This window comes from Leucoraja erinacea, chromosome 3 (assembly GCF_028641065.1).
Source record: "Leucoraja erinacea ecotype New England chromosome 3, Leri_hhj_1, whole genome shotgun sequence".
Taxonomy (NCBI): domain Eukaryota; kingdom Metazoa; phylum Chordata; class Chondrichthyes; order Rajiformes; family Rajidae; genus Leucoraja; species Leucoraja erinaceus.
The window spans coordinates 22,922,568-22,945,277 of NC_073379.1; the positions used below are offsets into that span (position 1 = coordinate 22,922,568).

The 22,710-nt window shown below is 44.2% G+C and overlaps 1 protein-coding gene across 1 annotated transcript in view; it reads left to right on the forward strand.

Moving 5' to 3' along the window:
* fam193a (family with sequence similarity 193 member A) overlaps positions 1–20,665 on the forward strand; it is a 152,969-nt gene extending 132,304 nt beyond the window's left edge. Inside the window, 8 exon segments of the mRNA XM_055632272.1 lie at positions 1,072–1,354; positions 2,591–2,777; positions 4,160–4,390; positions 10,321–10,464; positions 10,466–11,171; positions 11,808–11,891; positions 13,702–13,783; positions 16,779–20,665. Of these exon segments, the coding sequence (XP_055488247.1) occupies positions 1,072–1,354; positions 2,591–2,777; positions 4,160–4,390; positions 10,321–10,464; positions 10,466–11,171; positions 11,808–11,891; positions 13,702–13,783; positions 16,779–16,872 (1,811 nt within the window). The 3' untranslated portion in view covers positions 16,873–20,665.
* The last annotated feature ends 2,045 nt before the right edge of the window (positions 20,666–22,710 follow it).

Consider the following 22,710-nt stretch of genomic DNA (forward strand, 5'->3'; position numbering starts at 1 on the left):
ACCGACGCTGCACTCCCTCAATAGCAATAATGTCCTTCCTCAAATTAGGAGACCAAAACTGCACGCAATACTCCAGGTGCGGTCTCACCAGGGCCCTGTGTAACTGCAGTAGGACCTCCTTGGTATACTCAAATTCTCTTGCTATGAAGGCCAGCATGCCATTACCTTTCTTCTCTGCCTGCTGTACTTTCAGTGTGATGTACAAGGACACCCAGGACTTGTTGCACCTTCCCTTTTCCTAGTCTGACACCATTGATATAATAATCTGCCTCCTTGTTTTTACCACCAAAGTGGATAACCTCACATTTATCACGTTATACTGCACTTGACTACAGTATATGGTTTGTAAGTTCTCCCTATGACTGCATGTGCTGTAGTATCCTGCCACATTCCAAAGACATGTAGGTGTGTCGGTTAATTGGCTTCTGTAAAGTGTCCCTCGTGTGTAGGATTGAACTCGTGTACAGATGATTATTGGTGGGCCGAGGAGGCCTGTTTCAGCACTGTATCTCTTAACTAAACTAAAGAAGTTTAAGTCACTATCCATTAGGTTGCCTACACTATTACAGTCATTTCATTGAATTTTATTATTCTTGGGACCTAAAGAATGAGTATGGCTGGTTGATGGCAAGAACAAAACCAAGGATTGCAGTGTTGATTACTGGACAATGGGTTGGAAATGATTAGTAATTTCCATCAACCCATATGTAGAATAAATATTCTTAGACTCCATTCTTGAATGGCCCAACATTCATTCTGAGGATATACCACCTTGATGTAGGCAATTCCTATCAGAGCATAGAATTTCTTGATATTTACCATAATAATTCCTTTCAATGTTTTAAACGCAGTAACTCAGCCTGAGAACCAAAAATAGTCATTGAAGTTGCAACACAGAGAAAGTGTCACTTGCAAAATTAATTCACTGAATTTTGTTTCTCCAGATTAGTTCTGTCATTTTATTGTGTTGTGCAAGTTTCTGCACTTGATGCAAAGCTGTAAAATGTTCTGTATTTCCAGATGTCAGTTCCACGTTGTTGAATTTGCTTTTGTTCTTTACTTTTGGTGCAGGTGAGGTGTTCCACAATTTAGGTAAAGAAGATCACAGACATCCCACACCAGTCGCACCTAGGAACAGCCCCACAGGTTTAACATCTCTTCCATCTCTCACGCCCACGCCGCTGTCCCCTGCCTCTGCACCTCACATGCCTAACCTTGTGACTTCACCTTTTCCAAAGACAGCTTCAACTGCCCCAGGTTTTATCGATCCCCATTCTGGGCTCTGTCCAACCTCCACTGCACCCCCTGCAGTTACTGCAGAAAGTTCAGTGAGTGCATCAGCCAGCGTATGCAGGTTAGTACGTGACGTGTATCTGAGTTTAAGTCAAATGTTTCATGAATGTGACATATAAAGTCGGTCTGGAACAAAACGAACCCCATATTCAGTTTTGAGGTGTGTATTCAATAATGTCTGCAGCTCAATCACAGTGATATGTCGTTATCCGTCTGACTCCATTTTGTTCCAAGTCTGTTCTTGATCATACAAAAGAATTGGCAATCTCTGACCCTGTATTGCTAAAAATATGATGCATCAACCAAGTGATTACATCAGTTGCTGCTGCCTTGCAGTACTGACGGAGCGCTGCATTGGTGGAGCTCTTTTCCTTTTTAAAAGACAGTGCTGGAGTAACTCAGCGGGTCAGGCAGCATCTCTGGAAATCATGGATTGGTGACGTTTTCGGTTGGGCCCCTTTTTCAGACTAATTGTAATGGGGGGGGGGGGGGGGGAGAAAGCCAGAAGAGTGGTGAGAGCGGGACAAAGTTGGGCAAGCAATAGGTGGGTACAGGTGAGGGTGATTTTGATTGGCAGATGGTGGAGTCAGTATCAAAGGCTGACGTTGAAAAGAAGGCTGTAAGATGCAGAGAGTAGAGGCGTGACATGTAAAACCAGAGGAAGGGATGTAGGTGAAAGGGGACAGGTGGAGGGGAAAAGGGATGACGGGGTGGTGGGAGTATGGGTGCACATTCAGGTAGATGCAATGATAATTAGTATGGGATGTTAATTTGAGATCACTGCTAGTCTTTGCATTGATTAAGGTGTATGTTAAACTGTTCCCTTACTCATTTTAGAGGATGTTCTTCCTCTTTTACCCAATTCTCATCCACTAGGTTTGACTGTGTTGTGCAATAATAGGTCATCTAATTCGCCTGCATAATCCTATGTAGAAATGCCAATGAAGAAGTCATAGGTTGCTGTGCAAATGCAAGCTAATGGGAATTAACTGCAGCAAGAATACTCACAGACAGATCTCGCAAGTGCTTTGCAGGGCAGGTAGAGAAGTCATTCCTGAGTAACGGCCGTGGAAAGGATTAAATCAACAATTGGAAACGATTCAGAGAGAAAGGGTTAAAGACAAATCACAAATGATTATCCTTATTGACTGCCACTTGGAACTATACTGTTTCGAAATGTAGTGCAACTTGTAAGTGACTGAGAACTGGTTGAGCGAGAACTAATACTGCGAGGCTTTTATTTCCTAACATAGTGTGTTGTCAAGTCCATTTAACTGTTGTTGTGGTGCTTCTGCAGTGACCCTGACTGCGAAGGACACCCGTGTGCGAGTGGCAATGTGTACGATCATCAGCAGTTTGATGGTGAAGAGAGTCAGGACGAAGATAGCTGCTCAGAACATAGCTCTAGTACCTCAACGTCAACCAACCAGAAGGAAGGAAAATACTGTGACTGCTGCTACTGTGAATTCTTTGGTCATGGCGGGGTGAGTGATCCTTGCTCCATCTGGGTTGGCTCTACAACCAGGGTCACAGTCATCGAGTTATGCAGCACGAACCCTTCATCCCAACTTGTCCTTGCGTGCAAAATGCACCATCTAAGCCATGGCCCATATCCCCCTCAACCTTTCCTATCCATGTACCTGTCCAAATCTCTTTTAAATGCTATTATGGTACCTTCTTCAGCTATCTCCTCTGGCAGCTTATTCCATATATCTATCTCCCAAGCACAGGACTTTGATACAGGCAGCACTGACAAAATTGTTCAACATCAGAATGTTGCCCTTGGATCATGTTGAATCAAAGTCCTGTCCATGTGCTGCAAAGATGCTACAACACATTCATTGATTCACGTGTGATTTTGCAAATCAAAAAGGAATATGGATTGTTGTCAGTGATTTAGTGCACAACACAGGCTCACTACTCCACTTCCAATAACAAAAATCACTTAAACAGATTGAGTGTCAGATATTATGGATTTGCAGTTTTACTATAAAAGATCCAGAAAATTGTACAGTATGTTCCGACAACTAAACAAGTCTGGATCCTTTGAACTTGTGCCAAAGCATGCATGCCTGCTCTGAGAAAAGTTCAAATATACACATTAAAAAATATAAACAGCAAATACAATAATTTTTACAATAATTTTGCCATCAAATTAATACATTCTCTTCACAATGCATCAATACTACTGTTTCATCTTTAAACAATATATTAATGAAGTGTTATAGATATAGATTTATATAAATACAGATATAGATTTATAAATATATATAGGTGTGTGTGTATATGTGTGTATATATACAGATTGTGTGTGTATGTGTGTGTTTGTACATCTACGCTTATATTAAAAATAAAACTCTATAAAAGTATACACAAAACAGTACACTTCTTTCTTTACATTTATACTGTTGCCCAGTGAAATGGGGGCAGCACCAGAGCCAGATAAAGTGCACTGAACATCACGCTGCCTGACTTCAACTAACTAACTCATCAGAGACCTGAGAGCAAAATCTTCTGATTTACAGGAGAAATAACCCCCACATCCAACTGCGAGTTTTCCAGCTGCCTTTGAATGTCTGTTAAACTTTGACATTTTCCTCAAATTGGCCCCTGCATATGTAAATGAACAGGTGGCTGGAAACAATTTGCATCGCATGTTCTAAGGTTGTCGATACAGTTTTTCAGGTCTGTTTATTTGGAACGAGCATGCCAACGCTAAATCATTGTTAGATTTGATGAAAAGGTATATGATTTGAAACGTCATGTTGGTTGAAGCTTGCGTCCACACTAGCTTTGCTGATTCATGTTAAGGTGAACGAGGAGCAGCAGCCGCCTGCAAGTAAACTCTGCTGCCCATGTATTTCAGCCACCTGCCGCACCAACGAGTAGGAACTATGCAGAGATGCGGGAGAAGCTCCGCTTACGGCTCACCAAGCGCAAGGAGGAGCAGCCAAAGAAAGCAGACCCCATCCTCGAGAAAGAGCAGATAGTAGACCATAGAAAAGTGGAAGACCTATTACAGTTCATAAACAGCACAGAATCGAAACCAGTCAGCAGCTCGAGGGCAGCTAAACGGGCACGGCACAAGCAGCGAAAGGTAAGACGTTTCTCTGCGTAGGGACAAGTAGAAACAAAATGCTGGAGCAACTCTGTGGTCAGGTAGCATCCCTGGAGAACTTGGATGGGTAACGTTTCAGTCCGGGGCCCTTCTTCGAACGCAAAATGTTGTCTACCCATGTTCCCCACACATGCTGTCTGGCCAGCTGAGTTACTTCAGCACTTTGAGTGTTGTGGCTGCAGGGCGACTCAGTAGCTCTGCGGTAGAGCTGCTGAATTACAGTGGCAGAGACCTGACTACAGGTGCTGCCTGCAGGAAGTTTGTACGTTCTCCCTGTGACAACGTGGGTTTCCTTCTGCTCTCGAAAGACGTACAGGTTTGTAGGTTAATTGGCTTCAGTAAAATTGTAAATTGTCCTTATTGTGTAGAATAGTGTTAGTGTTGCTGGTTGGCACAAACTCGGAGGGCTGAAGAGCCTGCTTCCGCACTGTATCTCTAAAGACCTCCCACTTGATCAAAAGCATTATTTTTAATTTACGAATATCTTTTTTTATGGCAGTGAACACAGTTTATGTCTGTTCAACTGTATTGAGCAACTTATTTTCTTTGTATTTAGTCATTCAGACCTTAAACTGATGATGCTGATGTATTAATCTCACTGCCTCCCTCTGGGAAAATATGCGTCTAGAATGAAATCTGGTCAAGGTCTACAAGGAAAGATGGCACAGACCCAATGACACAGAGTTGTATTCACTAGAGATTGCAAAGTTGAGGGTGAATTGATCAAAGTTCCAGCTATTGTGAAGTGCTAAAAATAAACTGGAACCCAAGGATTAGAGGCGGTGGTGTAAAAATTAGAACCAGATCTTTAAAATGTGGAAGTTCTTTCCAAAATTGGCAGTTGATGCAAGTTCGATTAATTTTATAACTGAGGTTGACTGATTTTTTATGGATCAAAGATACTCATGGAGAATTGTAAAATTTATGGTGGCTGTGTAAATGTTATAAAATTAATATCCAGCGGCAAGGACAATATATCTTGCGGTATAATCTCTATCCCACCGCAACAGATAGGGAATTTGTTTATTCAACTAACTTGAATAAACTAAATAAACTAACTAAATAAAAACTTAGTATCAGCAAAAGTGTTCATGAGGCTGCAATTTACTTTAAACCCCCATCTGACATCTTGGGCAAATTTCACCATAAAAGCAGAAAAGACAGAAAAATGTCAGCGGCATTTGTTACAGTTGATGTTTCAGGTCCATGGCATTTTATTCGCTCAAACTTCTGTCTACCTGGCCTGGAGGTGACCCACAACTATTGGGTTAAACTATTAGCTGCTCTTGAAAGTGGCTTGGCATGATACTCAGGTTAACGATCGGCAGGATTGTGAGTTAAAGTGGCAGAACCCAGTATTTAAAGGGGAAGAGAAAAATAACAGATTAATCATGATCTCATGTTTAAGGACAAAACTTAAGGTGTCGTCACTATATTTTCATGTGTCACTGCCAGGTGTTTTTAGACCAGGTTGGGCCAATAAAATGATAAAACCAGGAACTATGTTTCAATCACACAGGGTGGTGGGTGTATGGAACAAGTTGCCAGAGAAGGTAGTTGAGGCAGGAAACTATGTAAAATACATTTGGACAGGTGTGGGGATATGGAAAGCTTTGAGGGATATGTTTCAAACATGGGCAGGTGGGACCAGTGCAGTTGGGACATCTTGGTCAGCATGGGCAAGTTGGGCCAAAAGGCCTGTTTCCACACTGTATGACTCTTGACACACCATAGACCTTTATGCCATAGAATGCCGTTCACCTACGCTTGTCAAAAGTGGAAATGGCCCATTAGGGATCAAAGGAGCACTACTCTTTCCCAGGATAACTTGATGTCCTTAATATAATTGCAAAATGCTTTTAACCTTCCCCTCCCTGTCAAGCCTCTGAGAATACAGCATGCTTCATTTTGCAGAGCCTTAACTTGGGATTTTGAATACAAATTTGCAGTTTAAAGGGCTGTGTGCAAAGTGTTTTTCAGATGCACACGTAGGGATGTGGTTGTGACAGAGTTCACACACCCTCTGAGGGAAAAATTGGATTTGTGATTGAAACAGTGGATGGTTGGGACAGGAGGAGTGTTTGGAGAGTGAGATTAGTTGTGGACTTCTGTCCAAGAGTTGGCACAGACATACTGAGATAAATCGCTGGCAAAAATGACTGGGGTTTTGTCCATGAGTTTAGAGAACCTATTTCTCCACCAATGACATTGAGAACTCTGAATGAACTTCACTTCTGAGAAGGTGTTTATTCTGGTATTGACTTAATTGTGTATTTAAACATTGAGATTCAAGTGTGTTTAATTGTCATATGTACCGAAAAGAGAACTATGAAATCCTGACTTGCAGCAGCATGACAGGTCTATAAGCACAGCACTCGTATATAGAAACATAGGAAATTAGGTGCAGGAGTAGGACATTCGGCCCTTCGAGCCTCCACCGCCATTCAATATGATCATGGCTGATCATCCAACTCAGTATCCCGTACCTGCCTTCTCTCCATACCCCCTGATCCCTTTAGCCACAAGGGCCACATCTAACTCCCTCTTAAATATAGCCAATGAACTGACCTCACCTACCTTCTGTGGCAGAGAGTTCCAGAGATTCACCACTCTCTGTGTGAAAAATGTTTTTCTCATCTCGGTACTAAAGGATTTCCCCTCTATCCTTAAGCTGTGACCCCTTGTCCTGGACTTCCCCAACATCGGGAACAATCTTCCTGCATCTAGCCTGTCCTACCCCTTAAGAATTTTGTAGGTTTCTATAAGATCCCCCCTCAATCTCCTAAATTCTAGCGAGTACAAGCCGAGTCTATCCAGTCTTTCTTCATATGAAAGTCCTAACATCCCAGGAATCAGTCTGGTGAACCTTCTCTGCACTCCCTCTATGGTAATAATGTCCTCCCTCAGATTTGTAGACCAAAACTGTATGCAATACTCCAGGTGTGGTCTCACCAAGACCCTGTACAACTGCAGTAGAATCTCCCTGCTCCTATACTCAAATCCTTTTGCTATGAATGCTAACATACCATTCGCTTTCTTCACTGCCTGCTGCACCTGCATGCCTACTTTCAATGACTGGTGTACCATGACACCCAGGTCTCGCTGCATCTCCCCTTTCCCTAATCGGTCACCATTTAGATAATAGTCTGCTTTCCTGTTTTTGCCACCAAAGTGGATAACCTCACATTTATCCACATTATACTGCATCTGCCATGCATTTGCCCACTCACCCAGCCTATCCAAGTCACCTTGCAGCCTCCTAGCATCCTCCTCACTGCTAACACTGTCCCCAGCTTAGTGTCATCCGCATAATTGGAGATGTTGCATTCAATTCCCTCGTCCAAATCAATAATATATATTGTAAATAGCTGGGGTCCCAGGACTGAGCCTTGCGGTACCCCACTAGTCACTGCCTGCCATTCTGAAAATGACCCGTCTACTCCTACTCTTTGCTTCCTGTTTGCCAGCCAGTTCTCTATCCACATCAATAATGAACCCCCAATACCGTATGCTTTAAGTTTGTATACTAATCACTTATGTGGGACTTTGTCGAAAGCCTTCTGAAAGTCCAGATATAACACATCCACTGGTTCACCCCTATCCACTCTACTAGTTACATCCTCGAAAAATTCTATAAGATTCGTGAGACATGATTTACCTTTCGTAAATCCATGCTGACTTTGTCCAATGATTGAACCACTTTCCGAATGTGCTGCTATCCCATCTTTAATAACTGACTAGCAGTTTCCCCACTACCAACGTTAGATTAACTGATCTGTATTTCCCCGTTTTCTCTCTCCCTCCAAACCTCATGAACCACTCCAGAATCTAAAGAGTTTTGAAAAATTATCACTAATGCATCCACTATTTCTGGAGCGACTTCCTTAAGTACTCTGGGATACAGCCTATCTGGCCCTGGGGATTTATTGGCCTTTAATCCATTCAATTTACCTTACACCACTTCCCGGCTAACCTGGATTTCACTCAGTTCCTCCATCTCCTTTGACCGCGGTCCCCTGCTATTTCCGGCAGATTATTTATGTCTTCCTTAGTGAAGACGGAAACAAAGTAGTTATTCAGTTGGTCTGCCATGTCCTTTTCCCCCATGATCAATTCACCTGTTTCTGACTGCAAGGGACCTACATTTGTTTTAACTAATCTCTTTCTCTTCACATATCTATAAAAACTTTTGCAGTCAGTTTTTATGTCCCCTGCCATAATTGTTATAATACAATAACAAAAATATTCAATCATTTTTTTTTAAGTTTGCAAAACCGAAGCCTGAATTCCCTAGCACAGCCAAGATAGTTCATAGGTTAGTAGATTAGCTATTTGAAATCATATCTTGTATCCAAGTAAGTTTTTTCAGATGTCCAACAAGTGATTGTGGTTACACAAAAAAGCTGGAGAAACTCAGCGGGTGCAGCAGCATCTATGGAGCGAAGGAAATAGGCAACGTTTCGGGCCGAAACCCTTCTTCAGACTGATCGGGGGCGGGGGTGGGTGGGGACAAGAAAGGGAAAAGCAGGAGGAGCCCGAAGGCTGGGGGATGGGAGGAGACAGCAGGGGGGCTGAGGAGGGGGAGGAGACAGCAAGGACTAACAAAATTGGGAGAATTCGATGTTCATGCCCCCGGGATGCAGACTCCCCAAACGGAATATGAGGTGCTGTTCCTCCAATTTCCGGTGCTGCTCACTGTGGCCATGGAGGAGACCCAGGACAGAGAGGTCGGAGACGGAGTGGGAGGGGGAGTTGAAGTGCTGCGCCACCGGGAGGTCAGCTTGGTTATTGCGGACCGAGCGGAGGTGTTCGGCGAAACGATCGCCCAACCTCCGCTTGGTCTCACCGATATAGATCTGCTGACATCTAGAGCAGCGGACGCAATAGATGAGGTTGGAAGAGATGCAGGTAAACCTCTGTCGCACCTGGAACGATTGCTTGGGTCCTTGAACGGAGTCGAGGGGGGAGGTAAAGGGACAAGTGTTGCATCTCTTGCGGTTGCAAGGGAAAGTGCCCGGGGAGGGGGTGGACCGAGAGGGAAGGGAAGAATTGACAAGGGAGTTATGGAGGGAGCGGTCTTTGCGGAAGGCAGAGATGGGGGGAGATGGGAAGATGTGGCGAGTGGTGGGGTCACGTTGGAGGTGGCGAAACTGACGGGGGATTACTTTTTGTATGTGACGGCTGGTGGGGTGAAAGGTGAGGACTAGGGGGACTCGGCCCTTGTTGCGAGTGCGGGGATGGGGAGAGAGAGCAGTGTTGAGGGGTATGGAAGAGACCCTGGTGCGAGCTTCATTTATGGTGGAGGAGGGGAACCCCCGTTCCCTGAATAGTGAGGATATTTCAGATGTCCTGGTGTGGAACGCCTCATCCGTGGAGCAGATGCGGCGTAGACGGAGGAATTGGGAGTAGGGGATGGAGTCCTTACAGGAAGCAGGGTGGGAAGTGATTGTGGTTATCATTTTGCAACCACGCCCACACCGAGTTCCTGCACATTGCAGTACCAATTAGCTAATAGCATTTGCAAGTGCAAATCCAAGTTTCTTTTTTAATGAGAAAAGTTTGCGTCATTAATTTGAGCCTTGAGACACAATGACCCCTTTGGATTTTGCACACTTACTGTATGCTGAAGGATTTTGTGACCAGTTATCTGGAAGCCTAAAAACTAATATCTCAGCTTAGATTCTGTCCAAGCCTACCTCAACAAACCACCTGTGGACCTGGCATGGGGCATGGAGCAAGGAGCAATTTGTCACAGAAGGGAACAAAGGTTTGGGCCACTCAGTTTTGTTGACCCCAAACTGTGATTGGAATAAATGAAATGAAGGATTTAAAGACCCAATGTTCAACTGGGTGAGTAACACATCTCCTTGTAGCTTTGGCTCAATAAACTTACTGCTGTTTTCTTCCAGCAGGAAGAGAAGGCTCGTCTCGAGGCCGAGGCCCGTGAGAGAGAACAGTTGCAACTGCTGGAAGAGCAGAGGCAGCGGGAAGAGGAGGAGCGAATAAAACAAGAGTTGCAACGGCTTCAAGAGCTGCAGCAAATCCGGTCGGCCAAAGAAAAAGAAAAAAGAAAGAACTAAAGAGTCCCTGAAAGGCGAGTGTCTTCTGCAAAACGCACGGCTAAAGGAAGCCGCCGTAGATCTGATGAACGATAGCGGCAAATCCCAGCAGCCGGATCCTGCAACAAAACCCAACAGCTTTCCCCCCGGGCAGGCAAACGGCAAGGAAGAGCAAAGAGCGGAGCCGGAACCTAGAGCACCTCAGTTGGTGCCTGCCAATGGGAAGGACCTCAGAGTGACCCAAGCCCCAGCTCAACGGGAGTGGAAGGTCAAGCAGCCCGAGACCAACAGCAGCCCCGACCCCACAGCAGTACAAAACGAAGTCAATAGCAAGCAGAAGTTAAAATCGCAGGCAATCAAACCAAGTATTGAACGGCACTCAAAGCCGGCCGAGGGCTTCAGACCCTGCGACGTGCACCAGAGACCCTCGGCCAAGTGCCAGCCGGATCTGGGAGCACCCAAACCAAAGCTGCCCGAGTGCCAAATGTTAACGGAGCAGAAGAAGGAGGAGAGGAAAGGAGTCAACGGCAATGGGAGGAAGCTCAACCACGTGAAGGAAGACCGGGTACCGTCAGAGTATGAACCTGCCCCTTCCAGCGATCAGCAGCATGTTAACAAAAACACAGCAGAATCGCCCCAGCCCAAAGGAAAGACCAAGAAAAATAAGAAGAAGAAAAGCGACAAGCTGAACAACTCCATCGGTAAGGTTCACCATTTTCCCACAAAATTTGTATGTTAAGCTTGGGTTTATTAGTATTACATGTACCATGGTACAGTGGCGCAGCAGTAGAGTTGCTGCCTTACAGTGCCGGAGGCCCGGCTTTGGGCCTGACTGCAGGTGCTGTTTATATGGAGTTTATGTTCCTGCCTGGGAGCGTGTGGGTTTTCTCTGGATTCTCCAGTTTCCTACCACATTCCAAAGATGTACACTTCAGGCTTCAGTAAAATTATAAATTGTCCCTAGTGTGTAGGATAGTGCTACTGTACGGGGTGATCGAAGGTCGGCACAAACTCAGTGGGCAGAAGGGCCTGTTTCCACAATGTATCTCTAATGTCTAAAGTAAAGTCTGAATGCTTTATTTTGCATGCTATCGAATCAAATCAGATAATATTATGCATAAATACAATCAAGCCAAACTCGAGTACAATAGGTAGGGTACAGAGTATAGTTCTCAGTGTTGTCACTCGATTTGTAGACAGAAAAGAAACTTAAGAGAACAGAACGATTGTGTTGAATGAAAGTAGATCCTCCTTTGGGATCAGCGTGCAAATAGTTGCCACGCTTCAACTGCATTTTTATTCATTCTATAATAATGTAAATTTACAATAATTGACAGGAACATTAATCAGTAACGCAAGTGATTCACGTGCATTGAGACGTAAGAGACCGCAGATGCTGGAGTCTTCAGCAAAATACACAGGTAAAGCAGCAGCTGTGGAAGGAAGCATTCCAACCCGAGACGTCGTCTGTCAGTTCCCCTCCACAGGTGCTGCCTGACTTGCTAACTTCCTTCAACACTTTGTTTTTTGATTCTTGCACATCGATTTACCTCAGCTGAAAGATCTATCCTGAAAGCTGCAGTCAAAATAATTTATTTTCTGCTCGTAAATCTGGCAACAATGCTGAAACAAACTAATCCAGAATGCTTTGAACTTTGGTCCTTAACTAAAACTTTCTCGACCCTTGAATATTATTCCTTTTAATTCACATTTTAGAAATTACCCAGTGACAAAATAAAATGTTCCATGAACTCAGCAGGTTTAAAGAGAGCTACAGACACAGGGCCGCCCGCACTTGTTGGGGGAGTTTGCGAACTGTGACCTTTGAGTTTCGGAAACGGGTTCTTCTGAGCTTTCGGGAAACGGGGACTCCTGAGCTTTGGGGAAATGTGGAGAACAGGGCACTGAGAGTTTCAAGAGAATGTGGTAAATAAACATCACCCACTGAGCCAGATACCAAACCATTGGGATTTCCAAATAATCATAGAATGGATTATCACAGCAAAAAATAAAGTGCTGAAGGAACTCAGCGGATCAGGCAGCATCTGTGAGGAGAGTGGACAGACAATTTTCGGATCAGGACCCACTTTCAAACGGATGGATTATCAGAGTTTTGCCAAATATAAGCTGAAACCCGGTGTCTTTGAGCAGAGGAAAGGAACAGGGTGACTTAGTGTTCAACTTTTGGACCTTGGGTGGCAGTAAGTGTCCACCACAAGATGGAGCCTTAAGACTAGTTAATGACAATTGCTGTTGGGCCTGGTTTTATCATTCAAAGTGAGTGGAAAGCTTTTTGAAGCAAAGTTAGTTAACAGGCTGTAATTGAAGACAATGTCAGAGATAGGTTTGGCAAAAACCATCCCTAAAACCTATTCTATTGTTCTAACCAAAATAAAGAATTGGCCATCGACCGAGAGGGGCGAAGGGAAGGGAAGGGGAACCTGTCCTCCCTGTCTGTAGGAAAGAATTGCAGATGCTGGTTTATATCTAAAGATAGGCACAAAATGCTGGAGTAACTCAGCCGGTCAGGCAGCATCTCTGGAGAGAAGGAATGGGGCGAGACCCTTCTTCAGAGTGTGGATATCTTCCTCATCTGTGGATATAATAACCCGATGTAGTAATCTGTAATAAACTTTTATTTTCGAGCTACATTTAGGGTGGCGCAGATGGTAAAGCTACTGCCCCACAGTGTCAGAGACGCAAGTTCCAACCTGACCCGTTGCTGTCTGTGTGAAGTTTGCACGTTCTCCCTGTGACCGCGTGGCTTTCTTTCGGGCGCTCCAGCTTCCTCCCACATCCCAAAGACGTGCGGGTTTGTAGGTTAAATTGTAAATTGCCCCTGGTGTGTAGGTCAGGGATGAGAAAGTGGGATAACATAGAACTAATGTGAGCTGCTGATCGATGGTCGTGTAGACGCGGAGGGAAGAAGGGCCTGTTTCCATGCACAAGCTCTGAACTAAACTATACATGGGAATTGGTTGATGAGAAATGAATGAGGTACAACAAACTCTTATGATTATTGCATGGTCTTGTTGGCTTGTTATAGAAAAACTGACATGAGGAAATCCCGACAGTGGTGGGAATTTTGGAAATCGGTTCCAAAGTCACTTGTTCCTCACTTTATTCTGTAGCAGTCACCACATATAATGCGTCAAATGATTCGCATTCGGCATCCTAAAATGTCTCAAATATGATCTAATCATTCAGCAATTTTTTTTTATTATCCAACAGATGATGTGTTCCTACCTAAAGACATCGATTTGGACAGTGTAGAAATGGATGAAACCGAGAGAGAAGTTGAATACTTCAAGAGGTAATGCAAATCGTGGTGATATGATGTGCTTATGGCAGGGTGTGCTGTAACATGTTACTTTTTTTAATAAAGAGGAACCTTATTCCAGTAAGTGATACATGGGACAGCATTTTTTTTTCTTGTGAAATGAGTGTCACTGGCAAGAACATTGAGTGATTTGACCATGTTGGCTTTTCCTGTCCAGCAGTTTAGTTTATTATCACATGTACCGAGGTACAGTGAAAAGCTTTAGTTACATGCTAACCAGTCAGCGAAAAGACTATACATGATTACAATTGAGCCATCCACAGTGTACAGATGCATGATAAAGGGAATAGCGTTTCGTCCAAGGTAAACTCCGATTAAAGATAGTCTGATGGTCTCCGATGAGTTAGATAGTAGCACAAGACTGTTCCCTAGTTGTTGATAGGATGGTTCAGTTGCCCAATAACAGCTGGTAGGAAACTTGGAAGAAAAAGCAGCATGGAAAATTGTGTTTCAAGTTTGCAGGAAACTGATAACAAAACCAGTTTTCGTTTTTTTTTGTAGAGGAAGTAAAAAAGTTTTAGGGTTAGCCATGAGGCAACAAGGACAAAGTGGTAGACATTGTCTATGTGGACTTCAGCAAGGCATTCGATGTTCTGCAGGATAGGCTGTTCTGGAAGGTCAGATCGCATGGGATCCAGGGAGAGCTAGCCATCCGGTTACAGAATTGGCTTCATGGAAGGAAACAGAGGGTGATGGTGGAAGGTTGTTTTTCGGACTGGAGGCCTGTGACTAGTGTGCCTCGGGGATCGGTGATTTGGCTGAAAATGTAGAAGGCATGATTAGTACGCTTCCTTATTCTTCTTCTTGCATTTGAGGCAGCAGAAGTCCGCAGCAGGGTGATGCCATCCGGTTCGACATCCGTAGGTGCCCTCCCGAAAAAAGGGCGCATGTTTGGCGCCAAACTGCGGAGCTGCTGCTGTCTCTGTTGTCGTTCGCGTGGCTGAGGTCTGTTGACAGGGCTGACGACGGGATGGTCGAAAACATGAGTCCCAGTATGTTTGTATTTGACACCAAAATAAATGGTGTCATAGATAGCGAAGATGGTTATCGCAAATTTCAGCAGGAACTTGATCAATCGGGCAAGTGGATTGTGAAATGGTAAATTGTGTTTAATGCAGATAAGTGTGAGGTGTTGCAATTTGAGAACTCAAAGCAGTTTAGCACCTTCAGCTCTTCCCCAGCCAACAACGGGTCATTGTGGGCTCCACCCTTCCTTGGTCATCTGTTGCCAGACCTGATTTGTTCTGCCCTTGTCCTACCTCCAGTTCCCTCCCCTCTACTTTCTGGCTGAAGAAAGGTGAAATGTCACCCATCCTTTTCTTCAGAGATCCTGCCTGGCCTGTTGAGTTACTTCAGCTTGTTGTGTCTATGAAGAGTACAGCACAGGAACAGGCCCTTCAGCCCACATTGTCCATGCCCTACATGATGCCAAGTTAACTCTGGTCCATATCCCTCCATTCCCTGAATATCCATGTGCCTATCTATAAGCGTCTCAAAGCCACATTAGTATCTGCCTTCATCACCGTCCCTGGCAGCGTTTGGGTGGCACAGTCCCTTTAAAACCAGTATTTGCGGCTTCAGCCAGAATTCACTAGCCATTGTATTGTGCTCAAGTGAGCTGAGTTCAGGCAAGAAAGGCTGGCCTTGATTATTTGTTCCTCATTCATGTGAACAGAAGTATGGGTAACAGTGAATAGCATTTCTATAATGTCATTCTTTATATTAGGTCCTAGCTGCAGTTGAAATCAAGCATCTTGAATTGCACATAATCCTGTTTCATTCATTTAGCACGTGCAACGTTCTTGCACGATAAAATACCAAATGTGTGCGAGCATGTTATATCAATCCTCGATTACAATCGGCACATACGTGGGCATTGCCACAGACGGCTGTGGAGACCAAGATATTGAGTATTTTTAAAGCGGAGATTGATAGGTTCTTGATTAATAAGAGTGTCAAGGGCAACCTTTAACAGGCAGTACAATGGGGTTGAGAGGAAAAAATAGATCAGCCATAATTGAATGGCGGAGTAGTCTTGATGGGTTTAATGGCCTAATTCTGCTCCTAAGTCTTCTGGGCAAATGGCATTCACACACATTTCCTGATGATGGAGAATTGCAGCTTGTTCCACTGGCTACACCCTTGATTATTTAGTCATCCCAAGGGTGGATGAGTTTGGCAACCAAAAACATATCATGGAAATTCACCTTGAGTGTTGGGAAGGAGAAGGCCGGTTAGTGGACTGGGTTTTCTGATGTGTATTGTTTTTCACTGTTACTTCCTGAAAATATTGTGTTTTTTGGTAACCAACCAGTGTTTGCTGAATTGACTCCAACGTAAAATATTACATAAGTGAGTAGCCCAACGCTGTTAAAGCTGACCACAGGCAGTCTGAAGAAGTGCCACAACCCAAAACATCGCCTGTCCATTGCCTCCAAAGATGTTGCCACATCCGCTGAGTTCCTCCAGCACTTTGTGTTTTCTTTTAAATGACTCACAGAAAGCAGTGCTTGGGCATGCATTTAATTATCAAAAGTCAAGCGTGTTCAAATATCATATGTACCTACAACGGAACAAAACTTGAACCGGTATCCACGACTCCTGTTTTCTCTAATTGAAATGAATGAATGAATAAGTTTATTGGCCAAGTATTCATATACAAGGAATTTGCCTTGGTGCTCCACCCGCAAGTGACAACATAACATAAAGTGACAGTTAGGAATGACACATAAAACATTAAACAAAGCCTTTCTTGCTGCAGCTTAACAACCCAGTAAACATAATAACACACAGATAATATATAGTAATCAAAAATACAATTTTAAAAATGATCATGATACTAGGTAACCATAATAGTGCAAAAATCCAAGTTGATAGTGCAACTAAGACAACAATAGTGGCTAAGGTTAGTGTTGTTGGGTGGATATTTGAGTTTGTCTAACCTTTGCATTCTCCTTTTCCATGCCAGATTCTGCTTAGATTCAGCCCGACAAACCAGACAGAGGCTCTCCATCAACTGGTCCAACTTCAGCTTGAAGAAAACCACGTTTGCTGCTCACTGATCAGATGACAAGTTCCCTCTGAAGGAACCAACGTATGACTCCTCCGAATATTCTCACTTGGATACACAGTACTCTGCTGCACTGAGAGCTCACCAGGTTGTTGACCCTGGACCTGCCTTGCCTTCCCCATCTCCCCTGCCCCCTCCATTACCATTCCCCCCACCCACCGCTGTGTGAGATTCTGCACTGGGACAGGGTGCAGAGCGCCCTGGTCCTTTTGACTTTGTTGCAGTGTATGGAGAGAGAGAGAGAGTTGGCCAGCTGTTGATCCACTTTCTCCTTACCTGAAATATTTTTTTTTTTTTTTTGTTTGCTTGTGTGTTTGTAGTCTGTGAGTGGAACTTGCTCAACAGTAGCCGCAATCCTTTTGGGTTGCGGCTCAAGCAGCCTTCCGTCTCTGGCACTTCCGCTTTTCACGGCCCCAGTGTTCTGCCCAGGACTCCGCTCGGGTGAAGGTCAATCTGTTTGTTCTCTCCTTCGCATCGATCCGTTGCAGCATTTTACTCACATCTTGCATCCAGCACTGTACATACAGTCCGACTACTGACAAGGGAATGGACAGCATCGGTTTTTACTCTTCCTTGATCCGGCATTCTCCCTCCCCCACAACGAGAAGGTCTGAACGAAGGAAACGTTCATACTGAACTGGGCAGTGAAAACCCAGTCGCCTCCAGTACTCCTTCACAAACTCACTGTTTGAAGTGTACAAGGTTACGCTATATTGTGTTTGATTTCTGACTTGTAGCCAGCTTGTGTAAGAATACTTGCAGAATGAATTCAAATGAACAATGCTCACACTATCGACCTGTTATAGAGTGTATAATTGTATTAACACTGAAGCCAGAACTGGCTACTTTTTTAACATATTGTTAAGTAATATTTAAAAAAATCATGTCTTTCTTTTCGAAAGATGGAATACAGTAGTATGGCAGAAATGTGACTGTGTGGCTTGTCTTTTTCCGTAAGTTCTTTGCGGTCTTGTATTTCTGAGCCCACAGGAGGAAGATGGAAAGCGAGTGGATAAGTGGTAAGATTTACAAAGAATTGGAGAAGCAGAAAGGTTTGAGCACTGAGTCACATATCCTTTAAAAAAAAAAGTGGAACACCAGGTGGTAAAAGGGCAATGTATTTACACCTTCCATTTATAACTTCAGAACATCCGAAGTACCATCAAGCCAATGAACTGTATTGCAACTGAATTGTGAAAAATGCACTTTAGGTTTAGATTTATTATTGTTGCGTGCACCAAGATACAGTGAAAAGTTTTGAATGGTATCCGATCAAATCACATAATACTATACGTAGAGATATTCATGGTAGATCAAAGGGAAAGACTAAACTTACCGAATAATGAAAGCCCTGGATAGAGTGGATGTTGAGAGGATGTTTCCACCAGTGGGAGAGTCTAGGACCAGAGGCCATAGCCTCAAAATTAATGGTTGTACGTTTAGGAAGAAGATGGCGGGGGTGGTGAATATGTGAAATTAATTGCCACTGAGCTGTGGAGGCTGTCATTGGGTATTTTTTATGGTGCAGATTGACAAGTTCTCAATTAGTGAGAGTGTCAGGGGTTATGGGGAGAAGTCAGGAGAATTGGGTTGTTTAGTGAAGATGGATCAGCCATGATTGAATGGTGGAGCAGTCTTGATGAGCCGAATGGCCTTATTTTGCTCCTGTAACATGTACTTATGAACTTATATAGAGTCAGAATATTTGCTATTTCACATCGTTTCCACAAATAGCAACACTGAGTTGATTATGTTTTTAAATTGATGTTGCTTGGGGGATTGAAAAAAAAGTTGTCCAAGCGTACGCCAACTCCTCTGCTCGAATTCAAAGCAGTGTTTTGGATCTTTAATACCTAACTGAAGGAAAACAGTGCTTCATTTCAACATGACAAAGGAATTTTCCTTGGACAATGCACCAGCCCCTTGGCAGTGTGGCTGCCTGGATTTTGTGCTGAGCTCCCTCAAATGGAACTTAATCCCACAATGTTGAGCTGCAAGACGAGCCACTGGTTCCAACTAAAGATGCGTCTTGACTCTATTTTTCAAATGGACACATGGATAGTATGCACAAAAATCATTTGGCTGCACCTTTCCTTCAGCACTTTGTGTTTTGCTCAATCGTTTGGTTGGCCTGACCAGTATAGAGTGCAGAAAACAAGGAACAGCAGATGCTGGTTTACAAAAAACGACAAAGTGTTCGAATAAATCAGCAGGTCAGGCAGTGTCTCTGGGCACAACAGTGATGCAGCAGGGGTGGCCCGGTGGTGCAGCGGTAGAGTTACTGCCGTCCGCGCCAGAGACCCTGGTTCCATGCTGACCTCGGGTGCTGTCTGTGTGGTGTTTGTACGTTCTTCCTGTGACCACATGGGTTTTCTCCGCATAGTCCGGTTTCCTCCCACATTCCAAAGATGGGAGGTTTGTAGGTTAATTGGCTTCTGTAAATTGTCCCGAGTGTGTGGGATAGTGCTTGTGTGCGGGGTGATCGCTGGTCGGCGCGGACTCTGTGGACTGAAGCGCTTGTTTCCACCCTGCATCTATAAAGTCCAAAGAAACATGGTTAGGTGATGTTTTGGGTCGGGGCCATTCTTCAGACTGATTGCAGTGGTGGTGTGGGGGGGAGAAAGATGGAAGAGCTCTCATCCAGCTTCCGTTTTCCCCCCATCAAGGCCCTCGACAAACAATGTCTGAAGATGTGCCCCGAACTGAAACATCACCTATCCATGTTCTCCAGTATGGAGTGCAGTTGTGGATGTCCTTATAAATTATATCAATGCCAAGGGAATGTCAGGAAAACGACCATTCATTTCAACAGGCAGGAGACTTGGGCATTTAGTTATTCGCACAGTTGCTGAATATCAATGGGCAGAAAAGAGGAAGTTTGGGAACTCAGACAAGCAGAAGTAATGATAATTTGTAAATAGGGAAGTAGATATCTATGTGTAAGAAGTATAAAAAAGGGGGCAGTGCAAGGAAAATATCTACATAATTACTCTGGCTGAGTGCTCTCTAATTGAGTGCTACGATCAAAGGACCATCCAGATATCATTGTCTTGTCTAAAACCTACTGTGCCTTGCCCTATTCTCCCAACTTTTTTTTCCAAAAACCTTGAGCACCCACTTCAAATTGTTGAACCAAGCCATTTCCTTTGTGTTTTTGGGGTCAATAGACAATAGGTGCAGGAGTAGGCCATTCGGCCCTTCGAGCCAGCACTGTCATTCACTGTGATCATGGCTGATCACCCACAATCAGTACCCCGTTCCTGCCTTCTCCCCATATACCCTGACTCCGCTATCTTTAAGAGCTCTATCTAACTCTCTCTTGAAATCATCCAGAGAATCTGCCTCCACTGCCTTCTGAGGCAGAGAATTCCACAGATTCACAACTCTCTGGGTGAAAAAGGTTTTCCTCATCACTATTCTAAATGGCCTAGGCCTTATTCTTAAACTGTGGCCCCTGGTTCTGGACTCCCCCAACATCAGGAACATGTTTCCTGCCTCTAGCGTGTCCATGCCCTTAACAATCTTACATGTTTCAATGAGATCCCCTCTCCTAAACTCCAGAGTGTACAAGCCCAGCTGCTCCATTCTCTCAGCATATGACAGTCCCGCCATCCCGGGAATTAACCTTGTGAACCTACGCTGCACTCCCTCAATAGCAAGAATGTCCTTCCTCAAATTAGGGGACCAAAACTGCATACAATACTCCAGGTGTGGTCTCACTAGGGTTCTGTCCAATTGCAGAAGGACCTCTTTGCTCCTATATTCGATTCCTCTTGTTATAAAGGCCAACATGCCATTCGCTTTCTTCACTGCCTGCTGTACCTGCATGCTTACTTTCATATGAGACTGATGTACAGCGAAGCACCGGAAATTGGAGGAACCCCCAGGGGACCATCCTGGGGGCAGTTTCTCCCAATTTTGTTACTTCCTCCTCCCCTTTCAGTCCCCCTGCTGTCTCCTCCCATCCCCCAGCCTTCGGGCTCCTCCTCCTTTTTCCTTTCTTGCCCCGCCCCCGATCAGTCTGAAGATAAACGTAATTTCCTTCGCCTTCTGCTGCGCCTTTTTCTCCATACCAAAGTGATCCCTTTTCCCACTTGACGCCATTTAGATAGTAATCTGCCTTCCTGTTTTTGACACCAAAGTGGATAACCTCACATTTATCCGCATTAAACTAAATGTGCCATGCATCTGCCCAATCCCCAACCTGTCCAAGTCACCCTGCATTCTCATAGCATCCTCCTAGCAGTTCACACTGCCACCCAGCTTTGTGTCATCTGCAAATTTGCTAATGTTACTTTGAATCCTTTCATCCAAATCATTGATGTATATTGTAAATAGCTGCGGTCCCGGCACCGAGCCTTGCGGTACCCCACGAGTCACTGCCTGCCATTCTGAAAGGGACCCGTTAATCCCTACTCTTTGTTTCCTGTCTGCCAACCACTTCTCTATCCATGTCAGCACTCTACCCCCAATACCATGTGCCCTAGTTTTGCCCACTAATCTCTTATGTGGGACCTTATCAAATGCTTTCTGAAAGTCCAGGTGCACTACATCCACTGGCTCTCCCTTGTCCATTTTCCTAGTTACATCTTCAAAAAAGTCCAGAAGATTAGTCAAGCATAATTTCCCCTTTGTAAATCCATGCGGACCCGGACTGATCCTGTTCCTGCTATCCAAATGTACGGCTATCTCATCTTTTATAATTGACTCCAGCATCTTTCCCACCACCGATGTCAGTTTAACTGGTCTATAATTCCCCATTTTCTCTCTCCCGCATTTCTTAAAAAGTGGGATAACATTAGCTACCCTCCAATCCACAGGAACTGATCCTGAGTCTAGAACATTGGAAAATTATCACCAATGCATCCACAATTTCTAGAGCCACTTCCTTAAGTTCCCTGGGATGCAGACCATCAGGCCCTGGGGATTTATCAGCCTTCAGCCCCATCAGTCTATCCAACACCATTTCCTGCCTAATGTGGATTTCCTTCAGTTCCCCTGTCACCCCAGGTCGTCTGGCCATTACTATATCAGGAAGATTGTTTGTGTTCTCCTTAGTGAAGACAGATCCAAAGTACCTGTTCAACACATCTGCCATTTCCTTGTTCCCCATAATAAATTTACATTTTTCAGTCTTCAAGGGTCTAACTTTGGTCTTAACTATTTTTTTCCTCTTCACATACCTAAAGAAGCTTTTACTATCCTCCCTCCTTATATTCTTGGCAAGCCCAGTCGCTCCATTCTATCAACATATGACAGTCCCACCATCCCAGGAATTAACCTCATCAACCTACGCTGCACCCTCAACAGCAAGAATTTCCTTCCTCAAATTTGGAGACCAAAACTGCACACAATGCTCCAGGTGTGATCTCACCAAGGCCCTGTACAACTGCAGAAGGACCTCTTTGCTCCTGTACTTAACTCCTCTTGTTATGAAGGCCAATATGCCATAAGCTTTCTTCACTGCCTGTTGTACCTGCATGTTTACTTTCAGTGACTGATGTACAAGGACACCCAGATCTCGTACTTCCACTTTTCCTAATTTGACACCATTCAGATCCAGTGCACTCCATAATGTTTGGGACAAAGACCCGTCATTTATTTATTTGCCGCTGTATTCTACAATTTGAGATTTGTAATTTTAAAAAATCACCTGTGGTTAAAGTGCACATTGTCAGATTTTATTGAAGGCCATTTTTATACATTTTGGTTTCACCATGTAGAAATTACAGCAGTGTTTATACATGGTCCCACCATTCCAGGGCACCATAAAGTTTGGGACACACGGCTTCACAGGTATTTGTAATTGCTCAGGTGTGTTTAATTGCCT